This window comes from Pleurotus ostreatus (assembly GCF_014466165.1).
Source record: "Pleurotus ostreatus strain PC9 chromosome Unknown scaffold_5, whole genome shotgun sequence".
NCBI lineage: Eukaryota > Fungi > Basidiomycota > Agaricomycetes > Agaricales > Pleurotaceae > Pleurotus > Pleurotus ostreatus.
This window is the reverse complement of record NW_023503160.1, coordinates 2,247,644-2,268,893: the sequence shown is the minus strand read 5'-3', so window position 1 is coordinate 2,268,893 and position 21,250 is coordinate 2,247,644. Positions and strand designations below refer to the sequence as shown.

Sequence of the window (21,250 nt, the reverse complement as noted above, 5' to 3'; positions counted from 1 at the left end):
GCGTTGCCCCGAGTTTATTCTGCGTGCATGCTCCCAGAAGGACTCGCTTCGACATTCATCCTCCATGAACCCCGATAGTTCTCTGCGCTCTGAGCTAGTTCGCAACTTAGTTCGAGTTAATGGTGAGTTCTTAGCCTCCTTTCCGCGCCTTCAAAGGCTTACAAGGCACGTCGCACAGGTGCAGCGCTCTTCGTTCAAGTATGGGAATGGGCTATCACCCTTGATGATGAGGTTGAATACATTTGGAGGTGTGTACTGCGTTTCACGATGGTTTTGTAATTCACCGTACATGCAACTAGCAAACCCAAAAGCTCCTGGGTCAAATGGGTCTTTCTGTTCCTACGGTACTTCACATTCGTTGCCCAATTGTGAGTTCTCCCGTAGTTTGAATGGAGGGACGTTTGTTGATCATAACATCAGTGTTAATCGGTCGGTGGACATGGCAGTCCTCTATGACTTCCCCTTGCGTCCATCTGCTATAAAAGTCTATTACATCGTGGGTGTGGTCGTCGCCCAACTAGCGATGGCTGGTGTCGAAACCGTGATGATGGTCAGAGGTTCGTCCCATTTTACGAGGATAACTCATGAATTGATGCTAACCACGGTTAAATGTGATTTAGTGTACGCACTGTATGGTCGGAGCAAGTATGTCAAATTCTCCTTCATATTCTTACTATTTGCCGGATTCGCGACTATGATTGTGGGACTGGTGTTGAATATTCCTGAGGATAACTTCAAACCAACTTCAATCATGATTTCCGCTCCTGCTTCGTTCGCGTATTTCGGGTCAGTCGCTACTTTGTTCGCCTACCTATATCTTATCATGCAACATGACTTTAGGGTTGCGGCGCTGGTGTCGCAGGTGGCCATTCTGGCTCTGTCGGCGATGAGATGGAGGCCAGGGAGCTCCGCGCCTGTAATGCGTATGTTCATGTTTGACGGCATGCTAGCGTTTATATCTATCTCAAGTAAGTCCATCCCTTCGTCTGTCGGGAAACTTGAGCCATGTCTTCCTACCAATGCTGAAAGTTCGCAATATCTATTCTAGTCGTTTCAACGGTGCTCACGATATGTACCCTTCTTCAATTATCATCCACCGCGACCAGTTACGCGTAAGTCGTGGACACCCTTTCAACTGCTATACGTAAGGCCAGACCATTTGACTGAACGAACAATGTAGATGGCTCCTGTGTTTGGTCTCGTCTGCGGGTTGCCGGCTCATTTTGAACATACAACGACAGTCGCAACCGCGATATCCCTCCGCACGGACTTCCTCTACCCCGCAGTTCACGACCATGTATACTCCTTGGTCATCGCCCTCTCAAACCTGACTTCGGTACTTCTTATATTCAATGCATACCTTTCCTCGAGCAATCCCAACACACGAAGTTAAATTAACACTGTATCTTATACTATATATGTATTTCATAGAGCCGTCAATACCCTGTCGATGTCGCTGGAAATGGCAGTGTGTATCATTCTCATTCTATCCACCATTGTTCACCGAGTTGCCACAAAAATACCACCAGTTTGGCGACCAGAACCAAACTCTTCAACAACAGCCCCTGTCGGATATTTCTCCTTTTGCAATAATAGACGCCTACAAACGGCAACTTCAACCTGAGATTTACCTCCAAGGTGCAGCGTCGAGGCCGCCTTCTGAAGCGCACATCAATCAAGGTACAATATGGACCACAGCAACGACGGAAATTCCTCCTCGGAGGTCCTAGATGCCATGCGGATGGACGTCGACTCGGAACCCTCTGAGTCCCAGTCTCAGACTCACCCCCGCCTCGGATCGCCAACACCCCCCGACAACGCGATGACCTCGAGCACCATGCGAGCTCGGTCAGTTCCCGCAGGTTCACTACCAAACAGGGTGGGATATGTCTACTCGGCGGAAATGAGCCAGCATTTCTGCCCAAGAGGGCACCCAGAATGCCCAGATCGTCTCCTCCATATATGGGATGCTCTCCGAGCCGCGCAACTACATACTCAGATGCGATGCTTACCAATCCGTCAAGTAAAACGCGAGGAAGCGATGCTCGTTCACTCAGAAGACCACTGGAATAAAGTGGAATCTATACAATGTTAGTTGTATATTTGCTGATGCAAAGGCGCTAATTGCTAACGGGATTGCTTTCGCGGGAACGGATGAACTTTGTTACGTATATTGCAGATTTGACGGAGGACCAGATAGCTGACTCTGAAGACTATTACGAGCAGTTGTCACTCTATGTTATGTCAGGGACAACGCGTTCAGCTCGTCTCAGTTGTGGTGGTGTCATTGAAGCGACACTAGCGGTCGCTCGAGGGGAGTTACAGAAGTCGTTCGCCATAGTAAGGCCCCCAGGGCATCACGCAGAGCCAGACGAACACATGGGCTTCTGCTTCTTCAACAACGTCGCCGTAGCTGCTCGAGTAGTCCAACAACTCACTAAAATCAAGAAGATCCTTATTTTAGACTGGTAAACAGAATCTCAGCAGTCTTCCAGTAGCTTGAACTGATCTGGGGATAGGGACATTCATCACGGTTTGTTCTCGTGTCCTTCTTTTGTAATTCGTATATAACATGGGCCTGAAGGTAATGGTACACAACGGGCCTTCAACGACGATCCGTCGATACTCTATATGTCCCTCCATCGGTATGATAACGGGACGTTCTACCCGTGTGGTCCTTTTGGTTGTTTGGACTCCTGCGGGGAAGGCCCCGGCCTTGGATTGTAGGTGATTGTGTATTCTCTTATGGCACATTCCCAACGCTCCCCAGTTCCGTCAATGTACCGTGGCCATCCGCTGGGATGGGCGACGCAGATTATCTTCTCGCATTCCAGAAAATTATAATGCCAATAGCCATGGAATTTGCTCCGGAATTGGTTATAAGTAAGCGCTGCAAAGTTTTTTTTCTAACGGTGTTTGGCCGCTAATTTTGCTCCCTTTCTAGTCTCTGCTGGTTTCGATGCAGCAGCGGGTGATGAATTGGGACAGTGCTTCGTTAGCCCAGCTGGATATGCTCATATGACCTACATGCTCTCTGGTCTGGCAAGAGGCAAACTTGTCGTTGCTTTAGAGGTGATGAAAATTAGTGAACATTGAATTCCTCTTAACTGACGGATTGCAACCAATATAGGGTGGTTACAACCTCGATTCCATATCCCAGTCGGCATTGGCAGTGACACGCGTTATCTTGGGAGAGCCGCCGGAGGAACTCCCGCCAATGGTGGCCAGTGAAACTGCTACTGAGACGATATGGATGGTGGCTAAGGAGCAAAGTAAATATTGGAAGTCTGTTGATCCAGTATCTTGCGAACCAACAAGAGAAGGTAGCGTCGTAGTTTACCTCTTGGACTTCGTGAGCTAATCTTTCTGGTATCCTGTGTAGATGTTGACAGTCTGGCCTTCTCAATACCTGGTACACTTCCCATTATGTGACAAGGGACTTGCGCTAACATCTTACGGCAGAAATTCTCAAAGCCCATCGCCAACATTACCTCTACTCCCAGTACGATATGTTGACAGTGCCGTTCCCGCCTCATCTTGAAGCACGCTTTTCGGAACAGGTTTCTTTCAGGTATGATTTCATGGCGCCCTTCTCCCTGAATCTATAATGTATTTCTGCGCACAGTAAGGATTTCATGACTAACAACACCCTTGTCTGTTTCATCCACCAATCGTGAGTTCGTTTGAACTCCCGAGGACGCCTGGACTGAATCCTTTAGTGGGAACATCCGTGCAGAATTGGATGCGTCGGCACGATGTGATCTTGAGCTCGAAAAATCATATTTGGTTAATTCGCCGTCTCGTTTTCTCGCCGTATTGCTGATGTGCTCCTTAGATCGACTATTCAAAACAACTCCTCGATTGGGCTCACGGCGAAGGGTTTTCAATCCTAGACATTAATTCATACCCGAAGCCTGTAGTCGAACCAGTTGTAGTGCGTCCGAATTCGACATTGCCGTTTGCCCAGCTAACATATGATAGAATGGGCGACCAAGGGTGCCAGACGGATCAGGTCGCGAGCTGATCACTTACCTCTGGGATAACTTCGTCTCGTACGTCACACGTCGTATTCTCGCGCAGCCGCCGCCTAACCGAATGCAACGCAGGATATCGAACGTACGGCGCGTTATCATTATTTCCCATGGGCCTGGCTCTCAACTACTCATGGAGCTCATTAACGAGCGATGTGCGCAATAGATTCACTTGCGTGTTTATTTGGCTAATCTAAGAATATCGACTTAGCTACGACGGTTATGCGAATGGTTAAGGCCATCGTGCAGATTGTTGGCTTGTCACGGACTCCTGCTGTGCCGAGATATGCAGACGATGTGCGATCGTGGTACATAAAGGTACCAACACAACTCATTTGATATATATAACTTTATTCACGATCATCGCAGCATTCCTTGGTTGTCTTGCCGTCTTCCCATGCCATTGTCGACGCTCGATCCAAGAAGGTTTTCTCCAAGCACGGTTCAATAACCACCTTCGGTCGGTGCTTTACGTCTCCCCTGTGGAAAACACTCACCACTTCCCTCAGACGAGACTCAACCTGCAAAACTCATGATACGTGCCTTCCCTACAATTAAAGACTTCGTACACGAAGCCCTGCAACGCTCCCCGCTCAACAACGCGACAAGTCGGCTGAATAATTCCGCTAGATAGATTGTTCCATACATGTCCATAAGATTTAACGATATATCCGGTCTTTCTGGCGGCTCTTAAAGAAGATATACCGCGTCTTTGCTGGCGGAGACGATACCAACTACCTTCGCCTCGAAATCCGTAATGGATCCAGCCTTTGTAACCACTAGATCGTTGTTAGCGCTGTCTTCGTCGATACCCAATAGCTTCTCGAGATTAACAGATCCAAGGGCAATGGCGTCCGCTTTGGTCAGATCTCCCTGAGCATCCAGGTTTGCCTAAACCGTGTCTGGTTGAAGATGGCTGTCAGCTTGAATGGAGGATGTAGACGTACCCAACCAATCTCAAATCGAGTGTTACGTGCATTCCATGCTTCTTCCACACCGACACCCACGGTGACATTGGCTGCAAGCAGAGTGGTGACGGAAGTCAATTTACTTAAAGGTGGTCCAGGGAGGCTAGCAGAGATCATCAGATAATGTTGAGTGTTGTTAACTGGTCAAAGGACACACATGCGCTTTTTCTCCCATGTTGAAGGGAACGGTCGGTATTGTACAAGAACCACTCCGATGTTTGCTGCTGCAATTTCTTCGGCGATGAGGTGAGCCTCATTCGCACCAGAGAATGTCAAGCGAATTGGGATTTCAGTTTGTGCTTCGACTTCGGCCTTGAGTTTTATCAAAGAAGCCATAGCATCAGCGCTATCCACAACCACGACTAGTGGAAGGTCTCCCTAATAGCCCAAAGATCAGTTTGTGGATCAACTGAGGGTTCGTTTGCTTACCCTCACTACCGCCTTCGCTCGCTCACCCAACTCGCCAGGAGCCTTGCCGAGTAACAAGCGGCGCAAGGCAGCAATTTGGGTGCTAACGCTCACGGAGGACGCATGAGTGATGGCGACATGAAGTGCAGTGATGGGCTTCTGAATCGCTCCGCTTTCTAGCGCATGTGAAGCTCCGACGGAGAAGGCCACCCCGAGACCAGACAAGAAGCCAGACGACAAAGGAGAAACAACGGCGCTAGTTACACCAGATCGATAGGCAATTCTATGGTATCGGTTGAGAGAGATGTCTTTATAATGTGATATGTCGGACTTACAGTGCATCTCGAGTGGAGAATTGAAGACCATCAACAGCTCTAATGATTGCACCTTCGCCACCGACAAGAGAAGGAAGCCCGGAACCCAGGGGGTCCCCAACGACACCATCAGACGTGGTTGCTTCACCTGCTATCTCTCGTAAACCAAGTGGGGACCCAAATGTTAGCAAACCCGGGCTGATGTTGTCTAATTAGAAGAGCGAAAGGAACGATATGTAGACACGTACGCAATGGAACCACCTTCGATGTCAATGGTCTCGCTACTCTGACCGAAGGCCTGGATGCTCTTCTGGCAACTGCTGGAAGCTCCGCCGCAGATGAGTTTGCCGCCTTTGACAACAGCGACACCGCGTTCTCCGAAGGCAGATGTACCAAAGACTTGTTTGATAGTACCTGAGCTCTTAACGAAGAGACTACTGACATTAGAGAATATGACGACGTCGGACTTCGCCTTCGAAGGCACTAAAGGTGGAAGACCCTCGTACTTGATGGCGTCTGCTGCTTCTTTGTCGAAGTTAGGAGTCTCAGGGGCTGACTGGAAGGAAGGGGGCTTCTCCAATGTTTGTGGGTCGTCTAACTGAGGAATACCATCGATGTAAACTTGTTTCGGAGTTGCGCCGAGGGCAAGTGGATGGCTATCCCAAACAACAACATCTAAAAATAGTGTGTGGGCTAAGACAAGAGTCGTCAAGGACGTGTATTGCACTAACCTGCGTCATATCCTAGAACTCACGTTAGTATCATTGATTCATTGAAGAAGGATCAGACCAACCTGATTTAATGAAACCTATTCTATGGTCCATCCCCATAGTGGTTGCAGGCGTTGTGGTCACGGAGGCTAAAGCTAAATTCCTCGGTAAGCCATAATAATGGGCTTGCTGCGCTTCGTAGACAAGATATCTGGAATCCAATACTGGGTGATCACTCTTGATGACGGGACTTAGCACATGAGATCAAATAGTCAGAACTTGTGCTGACCTTCATTACTACATTCAGGCCATTGTCGGCCAGGATGCGTGCAGCGAACTCAGAGCCACGGTAGGCCTCTCGCTTGTATCTCCCGTTAGTAGCGAATATGGCAACCGCGGGAGGATGGCCATATGCTTTCTTCAGGAGATCGGGGACTAAGTATGTTTCATGGGCATGGTGAAACGCCGCGAGTGGGAATTTGAACTCATTCGTGAGCTGCTCAATAAAAGTAAACATGGTGTAGACGATCGTTCACGAAGGAAACATGCTTACCCTGACTATACCATCGAGATCGACAGCCTCGTAGCAGTGATTTTGAACCTAGTCAGGGAGTGTGTTCTGTAAGTTGTTTGGAGATAACGATACTCTGCCAAAGTCACTTGCCTTAACGCGTCCACGAAGGACATCCACCAGAGCTTCCCACTGTAAATCCTCCGGGAAGTCTCCAATTTCATTCCAAAGGCCAGCTTGAGCTTTGGCACAGAATTCGTCCTGGGAGACCTTGATCTTACGAGCCGTCTCGTAACTTGGCCACTGGATTAGCTACTCGACTGGTGTACCAAAGCTATTTGAACTCACCCTTGTCGAAGTGCCCAGATGGTGTCCATGCGCGTATCACTGTAGACTCTGCCTAAACGGGAGATATAAAATGACGGAATCTACCGGGAAATATGAGGTTCGTACTTGGATTTTCACCTAGATGATTGAGGCAATTAAATCATCGAAACAGTAGAAATGACTTCGCACACACCACATGCGTGTCTGGATTCATGGCTGAGTGATTTCAGTGGGCATTGATTGCAATGCTGACTCACTTCATCTGCCTCCAACGAGGCGGTACCGAGGGATCAAATTCCGTACCATTCAACGTGAACGGAGGCTCTAACAACATCGAAGAGGCGGATCTCTCTTTCGTAGGCCGAAGCTTGATTGTGAATGCTTGTCCCCCGATTGAATTAGCGGATCCAGGAAGCACATTGACGGTAGTGACGCCTCCAGAGATGGTCAGTTGGTAAGCCTCATCGTGCGTGTTGAGTCCGTCCAGACTTCTAAGCCAAGGCTGGACGAGGCCCTTGCGAGAATTTCCATCTGAACTTCCTCGCAAGCTCGGCGAACTGAGAACACCCAGATGAGAGTGTAGGTCTACAATTCTTAGCAGTAACTTGAGTAAAGACGGTGACGGTTTGTTTGTACGGCATACCCAGGCGTAACCCAGCTCCCCGCAACGTCTACGGTCTCCAATTCCTGATACTTCAGTATAATATCTTCGCCAACGTCTCCAATAGCTTGTATCAGGCCTTTGTCCAGCAGCAAGTCCCCTTTGACAACTTCGTATCCACTAATCTCTCCAGTCCAAATTGTCGCGTTCTTGATAAGGACCGCTTTCGTACCGGGGACAAATCTGTCAGAAGCTTTTCGAAGGTGAAAGTCTGGTGGAGGACCAGGTTCTAGCTCTAGTGAGCGGCACTGATCCAAGATTTCCTTTGCGCGAAGGGGGGGCTTCGCCAGTGTCCTGTCCTGCTCTGTGGTCCATATGTTGTAAGCTGAAAGGGAGAGAGCCAGTGCCGAGAGCAATAGCGTGGCCAGCAGGCGTCGAAATCTTGTAGACTGTTGCCTTGGGGGTGGTCGAGGGGGCGGGGTATACACAGGCAACGCCTTATCATCAGGCGACATTGTGGTCAAGAAAGAAGGACCGTCGGTCAGACATGTATCGCGTGGTAACGCTTGGGAAACCGTATTGTGGAATCAGGAAGCTTCGTTCGACCGATCTCACAGAAATTACCATACATGGCAGTTCATTCAACACCACCATGTCTTCTTCCACTCCCAAACCTCCCGTCGTGAGACCGCCCGTCGTGCAACCAGGCGCAGGAAACAACATAATAATAAGCCCAACGCAGGTATGATCCTTCAGCCTCGACATGTGGAAATGCTTTCTAATTGGCCCAAGAAAGCGTGGTAACCCTGTGCTCGAATGTATACGCAATGTGGGCAAAGAATTTGGTGATATTGTGGCAGATTATCAGGTTGGAAGAACCACTGGCGTTTTGTTTCTAAGGTGTGCGCTGTATAGACAAGGCTCCGAGCAATGATTGATTTAATGTTCAATAGCCTTAAGTACCATCGACTTCACCCAGAGTACATCCACACACGCGTCGAGAAGTTAGGGCACTCATATGGACTAAGAATCATCCTAATACACTGCGATGTCGTGGGTACAGTATTACCTTGGAACTTATACAATCATTCACGGATTGTAGTCCGAGCATCGAGAGCCCATCCGAGAAATAACGAAGGCACGACCCGCAGTCAAGAGGGAGCTACTGGAATACTGACTTGACTCGTCTAGATGGGCCTTATCAACAATATCACAGTTATCGTTGCCTTCTCGTAGGTACGCAATAGTGAGGGAGCGAGTCAGTCTCACAATCAAAGTATTTCAGGTATGAAGACGCGGGGCACTATCTCTCGACGTTCAAACAATTCGAGCACAAGCCACCAGACTTGATCAAGGAGCGAGTGGACAAAGACCATGACTCCATCTTGCGCACTGCGCTGACAACCATAAGCCGTGTCAACAAAACCGATGTCGAGACGCTCAAATCGTCGTTCGGTGTAAGCACTTTCTTCAATGTCATCTGATGACGGTGATATATCATTTGAAAAAGAGCTTCGCAAACATAGCGAACGCATCGGGTGACCAGCTTCGAAACCTCCCTGGATTTGGACAAGTCAAGGTCAAGAACATCAAGAACGCATTTGACAAACCTTTCCGAAACCATGCTACATCTACTCTTCCGTTGCCTTCTACGCAAAGGTCCGCCCTAGCCAGCGGAGCGCCCACACTTGTAGCATCAGATCCTGGTAAGGGGAAGAGCAAACAACCTGCCCGATCTCCTAGCCCGGCTTGGGACATCGAGGATATCGATCTGGATTCACCTCCCAGAGACCCACCGATACCAGCTCCACCTACATCATCCAAGACCACCGGAGCAGATGCTTCAACATGGGATATTGAACTTGATCTGAACGATTCTGATTGACTGTTGATCTTCATTCCGCAATGTCCTAGTAATATACACTGAAGGAAGTTGTGGCAAACGACGAGAGATCAGGCGGGGGATTATCCGCGGTCAGACTGATGCTATGGATTTGAGCGGCTGGCCTGAACCAGCATGTAAGCCAGACGACACATGTGGCGAGGCGGCGCGAAGGGAAACGCGAGTCTCACGTAATCAGACTTTTGGCGCTCGCCGCGTCGATCCGACTCGAGCCCCAATCACTAAATCTTCCATAACTTCCGCAAGCTCCTGACGAAGGCATCATGCTGCAAACAGGGCTGATCCCGAATGCGCATGGCGACCTTGTAACAGACGCGACATACGATTTCTACGGCTTACGCTTAGCGACATGCAGTCTTGATCAGAGGTGATTGTCTCGCCAGCGACTTCCAGCACCGCTAATACGCGTGCATAGCACAGAATAAAGATTTGGCAGCTGGACGAAAGCACTGGAAATTGGACAGTACAAGATGACTGGAAGGTGAATAGTACCGTGGTTCTGTTTTCCCTGTGGAGAGTGACTGACTTGCTCGCGCAGGCTCACGACGCGGCGGTGTCAAAGGTTTCATGGGCACATCCGACATTTGGCTCAATCATCGCGTCTTCGTCTTTTGACCGTACCGTGAAGATATGGGAACAGGTCGTCGACGCGTCGAACAATGGACCAAAGACCTCAATCAATGGCAATGGAGCCTCTCCTGTTTCTCCTTCTCGTTGGATCGAAAGAGCTGTGCTGCACGAAGCGAGGGGCACAGTCAGAGCCGTTGAATTTGCCCCGCACCACTTTGGTTTAAAATTGGTATGTTACCCTTGACTCAATTTGGGGACAAGGACACCAAACCCCCATAGGCTACTATCTCCTCAGACAACCACCTCAGAATCTACGAGTGCGTTGAACAGCCTTCTCTCACTGCATGGCACGTCAGCGAAGAAGCCGATGTTCTGAATCTCCCGATCTCCACGACGCCATCTTTCTTGTCGCGCACTCACACTGGGGCGCTGGCTACCCCTACCCAGACGAGCGCGACTTTAGATGGGGGCGCGGGGGCTTCGGCGTCTTTGGTGGCTCAGGCTCTACAACAAGGCATCCAACAGAATTTGGCCACAGGGCCAATTCCCCCAGGACGCTCAGGAATGGGAAATCGTGAGGCAGATGGAGGTTGGTGTATTTCTTGGTGCAAAGATCGGTACTGGGGGGAAGTCATCGCGGCAGGGTGCGGTATCGGAGGAACTGTTAAGGTACTCGTGTCCATTCACACTCCTCGTCGAAGTCCACACTGACGAGGTTGTCATAGGTTATTCAGATATCCGCGTCTCAACGTCCAATGACCCTTCTCACTCTCGATCCTTCGCCTGCCCATGCTGCTTCGACTATGCAGACTTTAACTGGCTCTGCAGATGCTCCCGCGGAGGCAGACTCCCCCTCACCCGCCTCGTATGCTGTCACTTCAGTGGCCTGGGCCCCGTCTTGCGGTAGGTCTTATCATCTCATCGCAACTGGCTGTCGCGACGGCAAGGTTCGTATCTGGAAAGTCAAGCCAGCACCTGAAGATGCCGAGGGTGACGAAGGTGAAGAAGGGCGTTGGTCGGCTACCATTGTCGCTGATTTTGACAACCACAAGTAAGTTCGCCTCGCCCTAAAGCGTTGATTGGGTATAACTAACGTTGGGACTAGATCATCCGTTGGCCGAGTAGAGTGGAATATTACTGGGTATGTTTCCCCCAAAATTATGCAGTGTCTCTGAACTAACTCTGTATCTTAGCACTATCCTGTCTTCAGCGGGCAATGATGGTCGCATTCGCCTGTGGAAAGCCACAGTAGGGAATGTCTGGCGCCCTGCAGGCAGTCTTGGAGTAGAGCAAGCCCAAGAAGATGATCAAGACAACAGAGAGAGCGGCGATGTTGTTATGGACAATTGACATTTTGTTTTTGTTCTTCAGTATTGATATCCGTTCCGTTGACCCTATTCAGAAAGAACGCTCATGCTTGAGTCTCAGAAGTATTTCCTTTATGTCAGCCATCCACTAATAAACGTTTTAACGTCCGGGATTGGGATTTGCTCTGATGAGCCAAACACCTATTTGTTCTCGGAAGTATCTCCAAAAAGCCCCACCTAGCAGCCCTCAACATCCGGTGGCGCTTGACGAGAGGTCACAACTCGCTGAGGCACCGTCATGGTGTACCGAGTATCGTGGGAAGCGCAGGGTGAGCGCGTTTTCAAGGTCCGCCAATATCGCGTAGTACCCCTACCCTCTTTCTTCACCGTCACCCGTGGTCGCCACCATGCCAAAATCCACGACGAAGGCCACAGGCAAAGCTACAAAGCCAATAACTGACTTCTTTACGCGTCGCCCACGCACCATTTCCCATGACTCGGGCCCACAACCATCCCAGTCTCCTAAGCGAGCCTTAAATCCTAGTAACACAAAGAAATCCAAGGACAGAATACGCGACCAAGACGCAAATACTATGCCTGCACTCAAGGTTGACGTTCCGGCGCGCCCTGTTGCTTCGCTGCCCACACCGCTTCCCGACTCGGAGCCAGGACATCGAAGCACAAGGGACGCGACGAAGCCCAAAGCTTTGCACTCTCATAATGCCAGTGCGCTGGGCTTGGGCCTGCCTGTCACATCGTCCCAATCGTCCCAATCTACTATCAACAAGACTACATCACGCACCGCTGTTAAGCCATCCGGGAAGCGCAAGAAGAACATCGACGACGATTCAGACAATGAACACCGACTAGACTCAATGATTACAGTCATAAAACGCCCTACAAAAAATGCCAAGGCTCATACTTTCATTCTAACTCCCTCTCCGACGGCTAAAGTCAATGTCGCGCCAGCCCTCGCCACGCCTCCTATCTCGCATAAGAGACCGCGGCTTTTATCACCCGAACCCTCCATCATTGTCCCCAGCAGCCAGTCTGATGAAATGGAGGTGGATGTATCTAGATTATCAATCCGTGAAGTAGATGTCGTGAAGGACTCCGTAGACAAATGGCGCCAGGATCCTCAACTAGTCTCGATCAAGGCGCTGCAAAACAGGGAAGCCTCCGTCCCAGCCACTCTGCTGGCTTCGGAAGATGATCATCACTCCGTCGTCTCGGGGTCCTCTGCTACTTCACTTCCCCGCTCTAGTCCTGGCGAAATATCAACTCGGACCTCCAATACGTCTGTCAACGACGATGATTGCATTCCCGATGTCTATGCTGGCTCATTGACCCCACCTCCGTCAAGTCCCCGCGCCGCCCCTTCTATGAAAGCACCAGTTGCCCTTAGCGGAGAAGCTAAGGCAGCTCAGATCATTGCTGACATTAAAGCGCGTTGCGAAGCGAGCAGGGAGAGTTCAGAGGAACGGGCTCTGAAGGATTTCAAGGATAATCTCGACTCGGACTCTGACCTAGAAGACTTACTCATCAACCCGATGTGCGATATATCTCTCCTTCGCGTCCTACGAACTAACGGCAACGTCCTTCTCTAGAATCATGCGAAAGTCTACCCGCGCCTCTAAGCAAGAACCATCAGCCAATGCTTCTTCGTCGGGCAGCAAGCGCTATGACCTACGCACAAAGCGTTCATCTTTAGACGGACCTACTGCTCGCCCCCCGCCAACTAAATACCCCGAAACGATAACAGACGTCAAGGGCAAGGGCAAGGCTACCGGACGGCCTTCAGCAAGTAGTCGACGCGTTGAGAATCCCTTAGATGCTTTACTAAAGGAGAAGAAGAATGCTGAGAAAAAGGGCAAAGGCGCGGACGCCCTTCGTGCTGCTGAAACAGCCGTCGCTGGCAAGCAAGGTTTATTGGCGGAGATGGACGAAGAAGACCCGGCTTGGCAAGACGAAGGGGCTGCCTTCAGTGCCTTGAAATACCGAGACCGTTTGGAGAAGGACCTCTCGAGCGACGGCGCCAATGACGACCACGAGATGGGCGAAGAAGATCAGCAGAGGCTGTTTGGCCGCAAGTGCAGCAAAAGTATAAATGTCATTCTGGACAAGGACAAAGGCAAGACAGTGGATACGGAATCAGAAAGCAAGCCATTTGGGATCCCATTGTGGCTCGATGCAACGGATCAGATGGAAGTCGAGCACGAGGTACCCCAGTTTACCGCTCCGGACGACAATCCTGTCTGGGGTTCGCTTGCCGCGGCACTCACGCGCCAAGATGTCCCCCTCTCTAGTTTATTGCTGGAGACTTTACCGACCTCGCTGTTGAGCAGTATCGTACCTTACGCCTGCCAACTGGGTAGGTCTCCCCTTCGATGACCCTCAAATGCACGCTGATATATCTGATAATCTAGCCTTAAGCGACGACCATCCGCGTCTAGGTCTCTCTGCCTACCTGACACTGAGCCGCCTATGGAGTGGTCCTCTACAGTCGGCCGCTGTTTTACCGGTTTCGGTGCTCTACTCTGCCTTGGATCGCTTAGGTGCGGATCCGGCTATCCTTCTGAAAGCGGGATGGGCATCAGTGGGCCCCCATCGTGGGCCTACATCTGACAGCACGACTCGGGAGAAGATGCTCTATCGTCTAATATACTTAACCACATCAGCGGCAAGGTAAATAAAAATACCTTTTGTCTGTGCCTTGTGTGTCATTGAACCTTTCTCCCTAGGTTTGGCTCTCTTATACCCCAGGAGATTCCTAATGTTTTGCTTCTGCTCTCTCATGTTGCGTTGGATCCCTCTTGCTCGCAAGATATCACCAGAGACCTCATTATGGCTGTACACGACATATGTTCTTCCATCGGTCCTAGCGATGATGTTATTCCCGATATAGTGAGCACCTCGCCGACTAGGACGCTGCAAATTACTCAACGTCATTTATTGCAGGAATCGGCTGTCTGCAACAAGTTGCTCGGGTTTCTGGCAGACGTGGAACCTATCAACAAAGACTACGTCGTGGGCCTGCTTGCCTCTGGGTCTGGTCGCACGATGCGAATAGCAAGAGTAATTGCGCGCTCAATCATCCTCGACAAGCGCGCCGTTACTTCAGTGAGTCTAATCTGCCAATGTCGTGATTGCTTACTTACTTAATGTTCGTTTAGACTGGTTACTCCAACTTGCCTCCCTTGTTCCCCCTGGTGAAGGCACTGCTCAACGACGCTTCTGGCCGTGATATTTTCCAAATCAACTCACAGACGGATTACGTCGATTTGGGCTACTATGTCCATATCCTGGCGGTGGCACTGTCCGCTATCGATCTCTACACAGAGAACGAGAAAGCGCAGAAGCCCGAGCCTTTCTCCCCCTCGATGCTGGGTTTGGGTCGGCGTCCTGAAAAGCCTGATACGCCTCTTCAACTCATCAAGCTGGCGTTAGATTCGCTTCACTCGCGGATTGGTTAGTTTTTCGGTATTTATCTGCAATGTGTGTGCTAATATTGTGCTAGCTGATACCCGTGCTGCTCACCTTGATCGCTCGCGAACAAAAGCAGCCATCAAGCAACTATCGATGCGTGTTCATTATCAACGCAGAGCAGCCGTTTCCTCGTACGTCAGCCGAAAACAATCGATTCAGTCGTACTTTACCCCCGCTTCAAGATAAACCAGTTGTATTTGTAAGTATAGGAGTAGACTAATTGTATATCATAGGATTTGCTGTCTGTCGTTTTGTCATATCCTAGTCGCTTTATATTTCTTAGCTTTGACGGTTCCGTACAATTCTTTGGATGTCGCTCATGAACCTTCTAAATTCATACTTTCGCCTTTGAAGATGCAGATTGTGTTCTGTGGCCCGAATATGATAGTCACACAATACACTGACAATATTACCAAGAATATATGTGCATGGTCACCGAATAGTGACAACCTCGTCCCGGACTCGACATCTTTCCTCCATGAAAATAGCCTGGCGACCTTCAATCAATCTTTGACAGATTCGATGCCCTTTCTCCACTGTGTCTTCAACCAGCCTCGCCCGTTGCGCCTTATGGATGCCCCATCCGCGCCAGTATATCTGTATCTTCATGTTGTGGTTCCTCGTGCCATCGCAATGGAACCAGGACGTTTATGGGATCGCTCTCTCCCTCGCGGGGCCAAGACTAGCTGTTCGTCGTAGTTTATCCTCTCCAGAATTGATTCCGCTTTGCTGTGGTTATATTCTTGGCAGTCGGCAACATCCGCCAGGAGCGCGATCTCTGCTGCACGTGGACCTTCGACTTGTGCTGCGAGGCTACGCACCTCTAACGCTCTAACGCTGATTGTATGCGTGGCTCTAAGAGCATCGACTATCATACCCTCGAAGGAGGGCACCCAGTTGACTGGGATAGAATTCCATAGAATGAGAATTCCGTAGAATCCAGGAACCTTGGCGCTCCTCGGTCCATTTCTAGCTAGTCCCTCGTGAGAACCTGCCACATTGGTAGTCGCATGGCCCATCGTCCGACCAAACCTTCGTGCTCGCCGTTCTAGACAGCGAGCTCAAGTTCTTCGTCAGATTTAAGTATTTGAGCCCGCGTCTTTTGCTTAAAATCATGATAAAATTGATAGAAAGTGGGTAGATACTCAGAGCTGATAAAAAGTAGCCACAAAGCGAAGTATGTCCAAACAATGTTTGAAATAATAATGAAAACAAAAGAAATTATATCATAGAATATTAATGTATGGGTGATTCAGAGGTAAATAGATATCTCCAATGACTAGTGCTGTGATAGTTGCACCATATTCCTGCTTTGTGCATTTAATGTCAAATCATCAAGTTTTCCAGCATGTTCTACTTACATGATGGTCCATTCACTAGAGTATACATACAGAAACATGATTTGAATTTACTAGCAAAAACTTGAATCCTTAGGCTCAATATTGACTGATATCTTGAGCTCGCTGGCTGAGACAATGAGTACGACGTCGCGATCGATGGGCGGGCAGTCAGCTACCCTTGATGGACCCTTCCGCGATCAGACGGGATCGCGATTTGGTCCACCCGTTTAGGACATCCCCATCAAGGGTTTTGACAGAAGAGGATAGCAGCCAGCGCTAATCACGTCAGCGGCACTCCTGCCTAGCCAATCCCATTCTACCATTTTCCACCGTGAATTTCTACCCCAGTGAATTCGGATTTCTGCCTCGAAGAGAGGCTAGTTTATCAGCCTAGCGTTGCTCCGGTCTACCTAATCTACATCAATTTGAATTTGGATTTCTGTCCGCGAACGAGCCTATGCTAGTTCGCGGGGCTGTCCCTCGAGCTGCTTTACCTGAACAAGTAGATTACGATGCTGCAATGAACATAGTTTACTGAGATCGGTCTTATGGGTTCAACTTCAAATATACCTTGAGATGATGTCCAAACTACTAGCATTTGGTACCCCAGGCGCACGAGCGTGCTTACGAGGGATTTAGGCCTTGTCTTCGTAAAGTTGTCATTGATACTATTGGATGTACAAGCTTGATCCCCTGCTTCGTCATTCTGGAGGTATTCACAGCGCTTTCCTCTGGGAACCTCAGATAGGGCACGGTGTGAAGAGACAAAGCAGCAGCGCCTGTACATGAAGATCCCAAGCCGATATCCATGTATCGAGGCCCACCAGCAGATTTTGAATGAGTTGTCTGTGGGCGTATCTCGACGCCAGAGCTGGAGTAATATTGCTGTCAAAGTTTATACAACATAAATATCGAAACGTCGTTTAAATAAAAAGGTCAGAGCTAGAAGAAATTTACTCGCCCGATGCTGGACGAAAACACTGCCACGACCTTCGAGTCCATGCTCAAGAGGCTGCCGGCACAGGTAGCGACCATGTCTAGCGAGCTGTCGTCCTCTACGTACGGCACACCCAGTAATTTGCGCAGGTTGATGGTGCCCAAGGCCAGAGTTTCCTCCTCAGACATCGTTAGGCCAGTCTCGATAGCAGCCTGAATAAACATTCGTCAGGAATCTTGCTATCTAAGAGTAAATTAACTGACCCATGCCAAATCGAATCGTGTATTTCTAGCACTCCAAAGCTCTTCAATGCCGATGCCAACAGTAACGTTGTAAGAAAGCAACTTCGATATAGCGCTCTCTTTCGTAAGAGGAGGACCCGGCATGCTGTAGCGTATATAAAAATCAGCATCATAGGCAAAAGGGAAGACTAAGGTCACGCACAGTCTTCTATCTTCCCAAACATATGGGAACGGTCGTGAGGGCCTCACGATGACACCAACTGCGGCTTGAGCCAGTTCCTTGGCCAGTAGATGGGCTTCTGTCGCCCCGCTAATTGTCATTCTGATGTCGGACCCGATCTCTCGTTCGACTTCTCTCTTGAGCAATATCAACGTAGCGATAATATCTGCACTGTGGGCTTCGATGACCAACGGCAGTACGCCCTGCCTTATCGTTGGACCGGCTAAGCAAATGAACATGTAGATCACACACCTTTTTAACGTCTCGGAAGTGGTGTCCCAGAGCACCATCAACAGGAGCAAGCAGCAAACGCCTCAGCAAAGCAATTTGCGTACTGACACTTGGGCCTTTGGAGTTATGCCTGACAGCAATGTGGAAGCCAGTGACCTCCTTGACGATGGATCCTTGCTCTAACTTGTGCTTCGCTGACAGCGAAAAGGCTGTACCCAGCCCAGAGAAGAAGCCTGATCCAAGAGGTGCAGTGACTGCGGAGGTGACACCTGCCCGGTACGCCAGCCTGCCCAAATACCATAATTAACAGAAGCCAGTATGAGAATGGATGAAAATTTACAATGCGTCCCTGGTACCAAATTCGAGGCCGTCGACTGCGCGGACAACAGTAGTGTCACCGCCAAGAATCTTCGGTAACGGTTTGCGGAGAGCATCACCAACTAGACCATCGTTCGTAGTAGGCTCTTGGTTGATCACTTCCAGTCCTAGCGGTGCCCCGAACGAAAGAAGGCCAGGAGAGATTGATCCTCCTTCCAGGTCCACGACGTCTGCCTCGAGACTGTCAATATTTCCGTTCGCGAAACATGTCGCGCGTTGGCCAGAACATTCGATCTTTCCGCCACGAACCACCACAACGCCAAGCTCGTCTTCATGAGATGCAGAGAAGGATTTCATAATGCCGCTCGCGTGAGCTGTGAAGACATCCTTGACATTGGTGAATACTACGACGTCATGTGTAGAGGCCGCTGGCTCAAGGGGTTGCAAACCCTCGTATTTGAGCGCTTGCTTGACTTCCTTGTCGAAATTTGGTACCTTGGGAGGGTGCTGGAAGGAGGCGGGTTTCGTGTTGACATGTGGAGAAGACAGCTGGGGGATACCGTCAATGAAAACCTGAACAGGGGTGGCCCCTAAGGCAAGAGGATGACTATCCCAGAGCACCAAATCTAACGGAGTTAATCTATACGTATCCTATTTGATAGCTGACAACATCTGCTTACCTGCGTCCCAGCCTGAGGAGTTGATGCCTTTGAGTAAGACGCAACAGGTCTTAGCTATTTTTCAGCTTACCTTTGCGAACGAAGCCAAGTCGATGACCCATTCCAACGACTTCGGCGGGCGTGCTGATTACGGAGGCCAACGCAGCATTCTCTGGCATTCCATAGAAATAAGCTTGTTGCGCTTCGTACAGAAGGAACCTAGAGTTAAGGACGGGATGGTCGCTCTAATTCAATTGTGAGTAGGCTAAGAGATGTGGGAACAAATCGAGCGAATTGACCTTCATCGCGACTTTCAAACCATGGGAAGTCAGGATACGAGGCGCGAATTCAGAAGCTCTGTACGCCTCCCGTTTATACCTTGAGTTGGTAGCAAATAGAGCGATCGCCGGAGGAGACCCTGTAGGAATTAGTATCGCTTTGATGCTCTGATGCGAGGACTCACCGTAGGCTTTCTTGAGGGTGTCGGGAACGAGATAGGCTTCGCTTGCATGATGAAATGCGGCGATAGGGAAGCTGAACTCATTGGATAGCTGCGCGAGGATGTCAGCAATGTATCATAGAAAATATACACAGAGAATCACATACCCGTACGAGCGCGTCCAAATCAACGGTCTCGTAACAATGAATGTTTACCTTGGTACTTGATTGAGCTCTTACACTATAGCCTCCGGTGGTCCGACATACCTTGACACGCCCTCTAAGAACATCGACGAGAGCTTCCCATTGTAAATCTTCAGGGAAGTCGCCCAATCCAGCCCATTCGTTCTTACTCACACGCGCGCAATAAGCGTCTTGCTTCTCTTTGATACCTCGCGCTTTGTTATACCTGTGGTAGATGAATAAGTACACGGAAGACTCTGTGAGCATTGAACTTACGATGCACGGAAGGCCCAGATGGTATCCATGCGTGTAACCCCGTATACTCGGCCTATGCAATAATGGCTGAGTTGAATGAAGCGACACGGGCATTGAAGTTAAGGCTTACTAGGATTCTCTCCTGTAATCAAGAGTGTAGGCATCAGAGAGGTCCTTCACAGCAAGGCAAGACCTTAAACGCACCACATGCGTGCCTAACGGAAGCATTGCCAATCAGAATCAAACAACAATTAAGCTATGTAGCTCAGAGTCTCACTTCATGTGCCGCCAGTGTAGGGGTAGGTTTGGATCGGGGAAGGAGGAATTGATTTGATACGGCGCTTCCAGCAACATTGACGAAGGTGTCCGCTCAGCAGTTTCGCGTAGTTTAATCAAGTAGGCTTGACCTCCAATCGCATTGGCTGACCCTGGAAGAACCAGCGACGTTGTAACACCTCCGGATATCGAAAGAAGGTACGAATCATCGTGCGTGTTCAGGCCGTCCAAACTCCTTAACCACGGCTGCGCAGTTCCTGCCAAAGAGTTGTCGTCTTCGGAGCCATCGAGAGCGGGAGACGATGCATCTCCAATGTGTGAGTGCATATCCACAATGCCGGGGGTAAGCCACTTCCCCCCGGCGTCCACGACCTCGAGGTCAGCGAACCTAGTGCGCGCATTCGCAATGAATCCACGACCAAAGTGACCTACTCCCTTGATAATGCCTTTATCAATCAGGACGTCCCCGCGAATGACTTCGGTGCCATTCTCCAAACCAGTCCATATCCTTGCGTTGGTGAGAAGATAAGGCTTCGTCCCGGGGACGAACCGGTCGGACTGCTGTCGTTTATCGAAGCCTTCCGAGGGTCCTGCCTTCATCTGAAGTGACCGGCATCGAGATATCGTTTCCGACGCATGGGGCGGCAGGTTCACAGAAGTGGGAGATAGCCAGGCCAATTGGAAGAACTGAGCAGCTAAGAGGACGGAGACCAGAATAATGAGGAAGCCGAACGCGAGCCTTGGTGGGTTGTGCGCGCGTTTCTTCCTTGTCCAAGACATCCCATCGCTTTTGTCCATCCCCTCGAGAGTTGAAAGAAACGTCGAGTGTTGGTTCAGCGTGAGTGCGCCGGTTCACCGCCAGGCTTCCACGAGCGCGCGACTTCATGTTCCTCATGATCAGGGGTGTCGCCCCTATCAACCTCGACTGGGCTGAGGCGCAAGCCTCGAAACCTTTGTCGCGTTGTAGAGAGGAAAATGGTCATTATATGTAAGTCAATGCTACTGATATGATAAA

General features: G+C 49.8%; 7 protein-coding genes across 7 annotated transcripts; 5 read left to right on the top strand and 2 right to left on the bottom strand.

Annotated features, from left to right (window-relative positions):
* Window positions 1–64: 64 nt before the first annotated feature.
* On the top strand, window positions 65–1,393 carry PC9H_007841 (uncharacterized protein; the record flags this gene model as incomplete). The annotated part of the gene is made up of 8 exons (XM_036777366.1): window positions 65–122; window positions 179–248; window positions 300–368; window positions 421–557; window positions 621–786; window positions 841–968; window positions 1,030–1,112; window positions 1,181–1,393. 8 exons carry the CDS (start codon window positions 65–67, stop codon window positions 1,391–1,393), a joined length of 924 nt encoding a protein of 307 aa, XP_036630986.1.
* A 294-nt stretch (window positions 1,394–1,687) lies between these two features.
* HDA1 (Histone deacetylase hda1) lies at window positions 1,688–4,665 on the top strand (the record flags this gene model as incomplete). The annotated part of the gene is made up of 17 exons (XM_036777365.1): window positions 1,688–2,090; window positions 2,180–2,468; window positions 2,520–2,533; window positions 2,585–2,723; window positions 2,771–2,883; window positions 2,945–3,072; window positions 3,131–3,323; window positions 3,383–3,412; window positions 3,463–3,571; window positions 3,626–3,673; window positions 3,720–3,786; window positions 3,836–3,934; window positions 3,982–4,052; window positions 4,107–4,186; window positions 4,243–4,349; window positions 4,401–4,491; window positions 4,541–4,665. The coding sequence occupies 17 exons, from the start codon at window positions 1,688–1,690 to the stop codon at window positions 4,663–4,665; spliced, it is 2,106 nt and encodes a 701-aa protein (XP_036630985.1).
* Window positions 4,666–4,721: 56 nt separating this feature from the next.
* PC9H_007839 (uncharacterized protein) lies at window positions 4,722–8,385 on the bottom strand (the record flags this gene model as incomplete). Its single annotated transcript, XM_036777364.1, has 16 exons — window positions 4,722–4,922; window positions 4,979–5,102; window positions 5,157–5,377; window positions 5,429–5,690; window positions 5,743–5,919; window positions 5,970–6,396; window positions 6,453–6,464; window positions 6,515–6,668; window positions 6,721–6,927; window positions 6,985–7,032; window positions 7,096–7,237; window positions 7,291–7,342; window positions 7,396–7,407; window positions 7,463–7,473; window positions 7,527–7,862; window positions 7,913–8,385. The coding sequence occupies 16 exons, from the start codon at window positions 8,383–8,385 to the stop codon at window positions 4,722–4,724; spliced, it is 2,859 nt and encodes a 952-aa protein (XP_036630984.1).
* A 137-nt stretch (window positions 8,386–8,522) lies between these two features.
* Window positions 8,523–9,755, top strand: RAD10 (ssDNA endonuclease and repair protein rad10; the record flags this gene model as incomplete). The annotated part of the gene is made up of 7 exons (XM_036777363.1): window positions 8,523–8,612; window positions 8,667–8,770; window positions 8,824–8,923; window positions 8,973–9,020; window positions 9,062–9,102; window positions 9,156–9,327; window positions 9,381–9,755. The coding sequence occupies 7 exons, from the start codon at window positions 8,523–8,525 to the stop codon at window positions 9,753–9,755; spliced, it is 930 nt and encodes a 309-aa protein (XP_036630983.1).
* A 281-nt stretch (window positions 9,756–10,036) lies between these two features.
* Window positions 10,037–11,693, top strand: PC9H_007837 (uncharacterized protein; the record flags this gene model as incomplete). The annotated part of the gene is made up of 7 exons (XM_036777362.1): window positions 10,037–10,140; window positions 10,194–10,254; window positions 10,312–10,572; window positions 10,623–11,012; window positions 11,069–11,394; window positions 11,449–11,484; window positions 11,537–11,693. 7 exons carry the CDS (start codon window positions 10,037–10,039, stop codon window positions 11,691–11,693), a joined length of 1,335 nt encoding a protein of 444 aa, XP_036630982.1.
* Window positions 11,694–12,057: 364 nt separating this feature from the next.
* PC9H_007836 (uncharacterized protein) lies at window positions 12,058–15,322 on the top strand (the record flags this gene model as incomplete). The annotated part of the gene is made up of 7 exons (XM_036777361.1): window positions 12,058–13,202; window positions 13,258–14,021; window positions 14,077–14,335; window positions 14,392–14,554; window positions 14,609–14,770; window positions 14,824–15,118; window positions 15,168–15,322. The coding sequence occupies 7 exons, from the start codon at window positions 12,058–12,060 to the stop codon at window positions 15,320–15,322; spliced, it is 2,943 nt and encodes a 980-aa protein (XP_036630981.1).
* Window positions 15,323–17,418: 2,096 nt separating this feature from the next.
* On the bottom strand, window positions 17,419–21,033 carry PC9H_007835 (uncharacterized protein; the record flags this gene model as incomplete). Its single annotated transcript, XM_036777360.1, has 15 exons — window positions 17,419–17,625; window positions 17,677–17,800; window positions 17,858–18,078; window positions 18,128–18,392; window positions 18,447–19,050; window positions 19,105–19,116; window positions 19,175–19,328; window positions 19,383–19,501; window positions 19,547–19,634; window positions 19,690–19,737; window positions 19,789–19,930; window positions 19,981–20,032; window positions 20,090–20,101; window positions 20,164–20,174; window positions 20,237–21,033. The coding sequence occupies 15 exons, from the start codon at window positions 21,031–21,033 to the stop codon at window positions 17,419–17,421; spliced, it is 2,856 nt and encodes a 951-aa protein (XP_036630980.1).
* Between the last annotated feature and the right edge of the window lie 217 nt (window positions 21,034–21,250).